This window comes from Tetrao urogallus (assembly GCF_951394365.1).
Source record: "Tetrao urogallus genome assembly, chromosome: 11".
Lineage (NCBI taxonomy): Eukaryota > Metazoa > Chordata > Aves > Galliformes > Phasianidae > Tetrao > Tetrao urogallus.
This window is the reverse complement of record NC_136824.1, coordinates 13,294,396-13,304,157: the sequence shown is the minus strand read 5'-3', so window position 1 is coordinate 13,304,157 and position 9,762 is coordinate 13,294,396. Positions and strand designations below refer to the sequence as shown.

General features: G+C 40.2%; 1 protein-coding gene across 1 annotated transcript in view; it reads right to left on the bottom strand.

Annotated features, from left to right (window-relative positions):
* Positions 1-7,842: 7,842 nt before the first annotated feature.
* MYZAP (myocardial zonula adherens protein) overlaps positions 7,843-9,762 on the bottom strand; it is a gene marked incomplete at its 3' end in the record, with an annotated part of 41,060 nt that continues 39,140 nt past the window's right edge. The window contains exons 12-13 of the mRNA XM_079540729.1: positions 9,274-9,374; positions 7,843-7,948 (exon numbers count right to left, since the gene is read on the bottom strand). Of these exons, the coding sequence (XP_079396855.1) occupies positions 7,843-7,948; positions 9,274-9,374 (207 nt within the window). The remainder of the gene's footprint in view (positions 7,949-9,273; positions 9,375-9,762) is intronic.

Genomic DNA, 9,762 nt, shown 5'->3' with positions numbered 1-9,762 from the left:
GCCGCTCCGGCCCCAAGCCGCCTCTCCGCGGGGCGGCCGCGCGGGCCCGGCGCCACCGGCACCGCTTCCGCAGCTCCGTGGGAGCCGCCATCTTACCGGAAGTGACGGCGGCCGGCGGGGCCCGGCGGGGGGCGCTGCGGCGGCTCGGCCGGGGCGGTGCGGTGAGCCCTGCGGGTGCGGCGATGAGCTGCTGGGGGGGCTGCTCTGCAGTCGGACTGGGTGATCTCAGCGCTCATGTCCAATCATTCTGTGATTGCCTTGGCTGAGGAGCCTCTAGCAGAGCTCAGATTCCTGTTGAGGTCTCAGCGTTCAGCTTTCCAGAGATTCTGAATGGTGCCGTTGACCTGGGAATCCCAGGCATCCATGCAGACTGGAAGGAGCGGTCTTGAGAGCAGTCCTGCAGAGAAGGACCTGGGGGTCTTGATGGATGAAAAGCTGAACATGTGTGCTCTTGCTGCTCAGAAGACAAATGGTATCCTGGGCTCCATCAGAAGAGCGGTGGCCAGCAGGGGCAGGGAGGTGATTGTCCCCCTCTGCTCTTGTGAGGCCCCACGTGCAGTACTGTGTCCAGTACTATGGAGACCCCAGTACAAGAAAGACAGGGAGCTGTTGGAGAGGGTCCAGAGGAGAGCCATGAAGAAGACTGGGGACTGGAGCAGCTCCACTACAGACAGGCTGAGTGAGCTGGGCTTGTTCAGCCTGGAGAAAAGAAGGCTGCGGGGTGACCCCATTGCAGCCTTTCAGTACCTAAAGGGAGCCTGCAAACAGGAGGGGAATCAACTCTTTTAAAGGGTAGATAACTGCAGGACAAGGGGAAATGGTTTTAAGTTCAGAGAGGGAAGATTTAGGTTGGATGTCAGGGGGAAGTTCTTTACTAGGAGAGTGGTGAGGTGCTGGAACAGGCTGCCCAGAAAGGCTGTGGATGCCCCATCCCTGGAGGTGTTCAAGGCCAGGTTGGATGGGGCCCTGGGCAGCCTGGTCTAGCATTAAATGGGGAGGTTGGTGGCCCTGCATGTGGCAGAGGGGTTGGAGGTTCATGATCCTTGAGGTCCCTTACAACCCTGGCCATTCTGTGATTCGTTACAGTTTCTCTTTTTGCACCGCGCTTATATTTACAGGTGCTGAACAGAGGCTGAATGTAGGAATGCAGACCTTAGCACAGTGTGCACACATTGCTTCAAGCCTTCATGGCCACAGAAGTGCTGAGTGCAGTGCTGAGCACTGCCCAGCAGTACAGCCTGAGCTGTGTGCTCATTGCGGGGAGCTTTGGTGCAGCCCAGTCCCTTGGTGCACATAACGGGGAAGAATTGGATTTCTCAGACTGTTAAGCTGTTGTTGTATGAGCAGGATGGCCGGCCGGCCCGCCCTGCAGGAGGAAACGTGTTGAGATGGCTGCATGCCCCTCTGTTTGTGCAGCTGGGAGGTGTGCGGAAGGGCTGAGGGCCCAGGGAAGTGAGAGGAGCCAGGTGGGCAGCTGCCATGGAAAAACAGCATGGAGGGGCGAAAAAAGCCAAGTGCCTGGCTGCAGGGACCACCTCACTGCCTGTTACGTACAGCTTGGATCATCTCCCACAGAAAATCCCACAGGAAACTTTTCTCAAGAGCTCAGGAAAAAGGAAAACACTTTTTGTTGCCAGGAGATCACTTAATGTTGTCAAACACAAGTTTTCTGAATTGTAATGCTGTCTTGTGCTGTCTAGCACTTGCAAGAAGCAAGAAGGAATGCTGTAACTCAACGTTCTCCTGTGCAGATTAAAAAAAAAAAAGGTTGGGCTTGGAAACGGATTCTGCCTCTCTGTAAGTGGCAAAGGAATAATCTCACTAGTCTGCTGCTCTGCACTTAGGTGATGATGGCTCATCTCAGTCCACCTGCTGTAACTACATATGCAGAAAAGTAATTCTGGTGAGTTTCAGCCTATCTCCTCACCTGTGCAAAAATAAAAAAATGAAACAAAAGATGAAGAGAATAAAGTATTCTAATAACAGGACTGTGGGAGTCATGACTGGTAGTTTTGCTATCCTTACTTGGAACACCATTCTGCAGTCCTCTTTTGTCCAAGGTCACTGGGAAGTTACATTGTTCATCTTTACAGTTGATGGGAGTTAAATTTTGGAATACCATAATCTGTTTTTGGATGACACACAGTTCCATAATGATGAACTGATGGCTAACATTTGACAGGTGCTAGAATGAAAGATTTCTTATTTATGAAACAAGGGGCAGCATCTAGATGCAATGCAATCTAGACCATTGATTTAGATTCAAATGCCAGGAAGGAAAAGTAGATGGATGCTTTCTCAGTCGATGAGAAGTAGAACGGAAAAATTACAAACTATAGCCTTGTTTGTCCTGGGCAAGAAGAATCCTTACTAGCCACACTCTGAATGTCAGTAATCACCATCCAGCAGTAGCTAGTACAAGATTAGCCTTAGCACTTTGCTCTTTTCCTGTGGGAAACTGATACATTGCCACTATTTGCAGTACTCAGCAATATTTTTTTTGTTTTCTCCAGACCATAAGTGGCCTTTTGATTTTAGGCTTTATTTTGTATCATTTATTCCAACAGTCGATCAACACTCATGTGAGCTATGTATATAAAAAAAACTATTATTTGTTTTTTTTTTTTAATTATTTCCTATGTAAGAGTATGCTCTTAGGACATTATTTCAAGAGCTCTCATTAGGCACTGTTTTCAGACGGTCTGTTTTCTGTCACATACTTAGAATTCAATTTATTCTACAATAGCATGCCTGTAATTAGTATGCAATTTAATGCTACGTCTATGAGAAAATTAAATCATTAGAATAGCAATGAAGAAAATCAAGTATATGAACAAAAGAATGAACTATGTGAAGAAAGCACAAAATGGGTATTCTAGTCAGACGGCATCTGAAGAGAGGTAGCCATGACTTTTTTACAGGTGGGAAGACTTCCTGTCAGAAGTACACAGGTCATAACTGGTCTTAAAGCTAACACTACCAAGAGCGTTACTTTATCTGGTAAGGGTATCATTTTCATTGTCCTTTTCTCCTATCTCCCATTTTAATAAATAGATCATTATGCTCTTCACTAAGAAATCCTAAGACTTAAGAAATTAGGCTCTGATGGGAGAAAACCTACTTTCTGTTTCCCTGCTCCTAGATGGAAATACTGGGGGCAAGCAAACTGGAATCAAGTCACACACACAAAATAAACCACTCCTGACATAACAGAAAAAAAATTGTATGAATATTTAGGACTAAAATGATTTGTTTTCATTAAAAACAATAAATCATTGTCATATGTCATTATAGTAATTTATCTTCCCATAACCTTATTTCTCTAAAGCACTGCAAACAAAACCTACGCACTTCTGTACTTTTTTTCAATCTCCAGGTCCCTTTTACTTTGGGGAGTTCTCACATACCTCAAGTTGTGGATGACTGCCACAACCTTGTCTTTTTCTGCATTTCTTCCCTGTTCTAGTGCTGAAGCTTAGGGTCAGAAGGGCCTTAGACTCATCAGGTCTCTTCTTCTTTTACAAGTGTAAATATCTCCAAGAGCTGAATAGGAAGGAAATAGGATGCAAGTGGAATGAAACTGTCAGTGTGTGTCTCCGTTCTGTGGAGTAAGTATTTTCTGTACAGAATTACACACTTCACACAATACTTCTTACCTGTTTGCTTATTTATCCACTTCTAAAAGTCTCCAGATGTCAAAATGAGGACTTAAAGCCTCTCCCAAAAACTTGAGAAAGCAACTCACAGCATCCTATTTTGTAGTACCACCACTGAGAATGATCTCAGTATGATTTTATGATGTTCTTATGTCAGTCTCTGCTGAAGAGACATACATGGGAAGATTAGTGAGATAAAAGCTTCACATTCTACAGTTGAGTACTGCAAACCACTAACACGGTAATTGTAATGTTTGAAAAAACTATTTGTAATTAGTTGACATAGAAGATAAATTGCTGTTATCAGTGAGTGGATATAAACTTTAAAAACAACAACAACAACAAAACACAGGGCCACATTCATCCCAATTTCATTCTTCTGAAAGCTGGAGGGCAACATCCCAGCTGCAGTCAGATGTTATCTGTGGGAACTGATTTTACTGATTCATTTGTAAGTGAGAATGTTATGTTGCCCACGTCTTGTTTATCCTCTGCAAGTCAATAGTTCTTTATTCTACAAAAGAGTTCATCTACTTTTGTTACTTGGCTTTGAGAAGAGTCTTTAGTCTTTAGCTAGGGAGTGTCTTCCTGTCTCAAGAGCACATCTGCCAACAGAAACACTGACAAGGATTCCAGGCTGCAGAGCAACCACTTTTGCATTCATACATGTTTTGAACAAACAAGAATATGTAGAGTAAAACTTGCAAGGTTTTAAGGTAAGTTTATTTCTGAATATTTACACAACAGAATAGAAATTTTAAATACAGTATTTATTACAGTTCATCCTTTTCAAGTCTTACATACAGGATGTTTTAAAAGCATACAGTGTAATTGCACTATTTACACAGCGTATATGAAAACTGTATCCCAAAATACTTTCCAGGAGATCTGGAATAAATCACAGAATAACACTTACCGTGGTACAAATGAAGTCATACAATTGACTTATATTTGATGTACTTTCTGGAACCTACCTATATGGCTTTTATTGATGTTTACAGAAATTTTACTAGTTTCTAATGTTATAGTACTAAGCATTCCAATCTCAATTTGACAAAACTTGTACTGAAGTGTTAAAGTCTTTTCAGCCAGATTTGTTATTATCTCTGCTAATTTACATTGCTATTGATTTGACTGGAAAGCTCTATATTTTCATGTAACACAGTTATACAAATACTGTTCCTCTCCTGCTCTTCACAGCTACCGAATTTAGACCAATAGTTCAATCAATGGTCATCCAACGCACTGAATATCAAAATACAATACAGCATAAATAGAGTTTACATGGAAAATTTGTGCGGGAAATATTTCTGCAGTCTGGGTGCAGTTTTGAGCAGGTGATCACCATTTTGCAAGTCTCAAAGCTGAAGTATTTTCAGAGATATTCTCAGAAATATGTTAGAAGCAGAATGAAGTTCCTTTTGAAGTCTGAATCAAAACCTTCTGATATTTCACCCTGCTCTCCACTTCTAAAGCCAGAGCATTTAGCTATGAGACTCTGTTTTCTGAACTCTGGCTCAAGCCAGACAGATCAATGAAGTATTTTTACTTAATTGCACTTTATGATTGATGTCTTTCTATCACAACAACTTGCATTTCCTCTTATCTATAAATAAAACCTTCATCAGTTAATCTGTTTTTGAACATAACTCACTAATCACAGTTCATAAATACAATCCTGAAACCAGATTGTTTGGGCACATAAAATGGTAACAGGCTGATAATGAACTGAGGCTGCATCCATAATGGATATTAGCATGGCCATTTGGGCATAGTCTTCAGTATTTTTCTCTTCAAACCACATTGTCCAAATAACAGCTAATAATTTTTGCTGCTATGAGCCACTAGAGGGAGATATGATTACACACATACAAACATTGTGCCTGAAATACCGGTTGGGCCATTACCTATCATCTTTTGTGCTCATCAGTAAACACTTCCATTTAAAATGTTTTTGTATTTAAAGTTCCACTTCAAGATCTTCATTGTACACAACCTAATTAATTAGGTATTGATCAAATTAACTGTTATTTGGGAACTCGATCTCCCAAACACACTCAATCATGAAAACTTCAATCAAGAACACTCTATGTGGGGTTGAGGCTACAGCTTCTGCACCTGTCAGCTGGTTTCTCATCTTTGATATTCCAGTATTTGGTATTCCTCTGCCTTGTACAATGAGGTGCTTTGCCTGAGGACCTTTTAAAGGGAGTAGAATTCTTAATTCTCAGGGACCTCCCTTTCAAGCCCTTTCCTTCTGCTCTGGGAGAAGCAACTCAAGTAAATGTGTGTTATAATTTCTATTCACTAAGGCAATAGCTATTTTTGTTCCCCTTTTGATATCTAGGAGTAATTATTCACTCCATCACATGCATACTAAACATGAGTTCCCATTTAGAGCTATTAAGTTAACTTGGTAAAACTTTGAATTTTTCTTTTTAAAAGTAATACTGAGCAACTGTTAATGTATGTGACTTTTAGTCCAATAAGGATTACAGGCTTACCTCAACAGTAGATAGATTACGTTTTTGTCAGTGGCTTTGACTGCAGTATTTCTTGAATTCTACACATAAAATAATCCACAAGACTGCATCTGACTTTTTAGGAAGAATGACCATTCTAAGTTCTCAAGAGTTGACCAGGTCATAAAGAAAAAAAAAATAGCTTACATGCAGATGGATGATGATCCAAGCATAAAAGCTGGAGAAGTTAGAGTTTCCCGTTTTATTTTGCTTTTGCTTTAATTACACCAAGCAATTTACGTTTCTGTGAGGTACTTGTACTGCATCAAGACATCCTCCACTCCATGCTCCAGTACAGACTTCTTTACTTAGTAGCTAAACAGCACAGTTACAGAATAAACAAAGATTTCTAGCAAGTTAAGAAAACCATGAAAGAATGCAGAAATAAGATTGGGATTATGAGTTAAATATTATTATTTTAAATACAATTTTGAGTATATTAATTGAACAGAGAGTAGTGAATTTAAAAACTTGCATTAGACTGGAGATAAAAGCAATCATTTTATGCAGCCCTGCGGCAAGATGAACACCTCCTGGGGTTCATATTCAATATGGGAATTACACAAAACACTTGTTTGTTTTCTACAGCAGTTGCTGTAATAGAAAAAAACTTGCCACATTGATGGCAAAAGGACTACAAGAAAATACTAAACTAAACTTATTTCAATAAAACTGGGAGATGAAAATAAAATGTAAAAACTAAGACTATATAAATAAATTCAGTTGTTAGATGCAGTCATTCTGCTGGTACTCTGAAGTTGGGGATAAGATTTTAAGTGTTTGTAGGGAATGAAAGCATACTCAAAATCAAAATAATCATTCAGGATAGTTATTGATGTGGGAATGGCAGGAACTGCAGAAGGTTACTGAAGGCAAAATGCTGTCCAGTGAGAATTCCTTCCTGTAATGCAAAAGCAATTTTTAAAAAGCAACGGGGATTTTCCTACCCCGTCACTAGTGAGTGTATCACCAATGGTCACTGTGCTCTGTGACTAGGAAGTACAAACCACATACTCAACCAATAAAGCAAAATCCATCATAAAGCTGCTATATCGCTTAATATTTTGAGTGACAAACACAACATTCATCTGCATGCGTAGAGGGAATTTCCTGAGAACATCCCAGTTGCATTTCTCCCTCCCAGCAAGAGAATGCTTGTTCCTAGTCAACTTGTTCTGTGTGAATGGAGCCCTAAGTCACTGCCGGTCTCTATGGTACGCATGAACAGCTCTCACACTCTGTACACAAAGGAGGAGCTTTGAGATTAATGCCCCCTGCCAAGGTAGTTTTAGATTCTGTTTCTGGTAGTATTGAAAACAAAATAGAGATTCATCGTACAAATGAAATTAGAACACATTTGAAGAAAATCTGTACAGCTATACAACCCCTTCCTTGTAGGTATTTGAAATGACACATTGCACTAGACAGCTTCTAAAGAAGCAATATAGACTGCTGTTTCGTTCATCCCGCTTCTTGCCTATCTCCCTCACAGTTAATATCAGTAGTAACTTCAGATAGGAAGCTACTAAAAAGCTGCTTTCAGGATAAATTTAGCAAGAGTCCATGCTGCTGTTCTTCTCTATGACTTGATAAAAATTTATCTAATCAAGCTGCAAAGGCGCAAAATACTTGTTTGTATTTAGAAAGCACATTGACTTGGATGCTCAAGAAGTACTGTTCTTTGTGCTATATTCCAACACTCTCTTGAATGGGGTGTATGTCCTCACTGGCCTTGTGCTTTCAGGAGATCTTCCGTTATCATTATTTGTACTGTTGAGGATACAAGAAAAATTGCAGGGTTAACGTCACAGCATCAGACAACTGGGCTGAAAGTGACACTGCAGTAAACCTGTGCCTTGTTATTGATAGGCTAAAATTAAACTATTCAAAGTGTTTGGTACCATATTTATTTTATATAATGCTGCAAATACTATTTGATAAAAAACATGCCATGCAAGTATCAACTGGAGCTCATATTGGAATATCCAGCAATACAGCTGCTTAACCTAAAGATCCTAGAGACCGCAAAATCAAATGTAAGGACACAATTAACTGTGAAGTATAATACCATAGAATCTAAACAGTATAGAGGTCAAAGATAAATATAAAAACTAGGAAAAGCATCAGATGACTGGGGCTATGGTTATGTGAAAGAGGGACCCAGAGGGGACAACAAAGATGTTGGTGTCCTGGTTGAAAAACAACAGTCTGTGACATTTCAGAGCCATTACAATATGCTTTAGGCAGAACACTGACATGAGTGTATTTTTAAACTAGAAAGGAAAATTTTAGCGTGCATTGCAGCTTTCTGATTTTATATGCTAATTTACATCGAACAAAATAATTCAATTTGCAGGGCAGTTGAGATGAACTAGTTTACCTGCTGGTAGTTAAAGTAATATACAGTGATCCTCCTTACCTTACTGTTTTGCCCTTCCTTGTGGTGATTTTCTTGGGGAGAGATTCAAGCCAAAGTTGATAGCATTGCTACCAGGTCTCAGTGCAACCCTACTGCAGTGTTTGGAATTAAGGAAGGGAAGGTGGAGAAGGGAGGCCTAAACTTCACCCATTGTCAGAGAACAGAGAAAGGCATCCCAGTGTGCAAGTGATAATCTGTGCTGTTTACTTGGCAGTAGTCCACTTAGTGCTAGGACAGTTCCAAAAACTTCTGCAGTTCTAGACTGCTACTGTTGGCGTTACCTCCCCTTTAAAGTGGTCACTGATGCATCTTGTGGAATATAAACAATAAAGCATTCATGAAGCCAGCACTGAACAGGCTCAGGGCCATGCTGATCGTTGTCTCCTGCTGTGGTGCTGGCAGACACAATTCATCAATATTTTCCACATTTCACAAAGTCAGATATCTTCACTTCTAGCTGTTCACATTACTGCAACTAAGCACCAAGGGTCTGTAATAAATTCGCATCTAAAACTGCTCGAGTCATTGAAGTACATTACATCTTGTATCTACCAGGTGCTCTTTGAAAATTAGGAATGTTTTGCAGAACTCAGCAATCCACTCTAACAGTGTACCAACATAGTGCTGATAAGGGACATTGTGAAGAAGTTTGCTATGAACAAGAAAATTGAAATACCTATATGGAAGATCACATCCTACACCAGCATCTCTGGTTTCTACATGGGTCTTTGGTTGATTTTCCATTAAATAGTCCAATTTATCTTGTAATTCTTTATTCTGGAAAACATTTTCAACACAAGTTTATTTTAGCTATGTTAATTAGCTATGTCAATTAAATGAGAAAATAAAATTCCAATCTGGCTTTTCTCCATAATAAATAATGTAAAAGTATTCACTGAGAAAATAAACACTCCTTATTTCTGGGGAATACAATAAATTAAATCAACCATCTTTTTTCAGCAGCTTCTGTTTTAAGAACTTATGACACTTATAAAATTGTATGATAACAAAGCTAACATGAAATTGTACATCTATTCCCACTCATTGGGTAGATAAAGACATCACCTGGAGCATGGGTGTGGAAATACAGTGGCCCTCATAACCACCAAAACCCCAGGCTACCTAATACCCATTCTTCTTGTTATCTCCTGCTGCTTACTGGAAC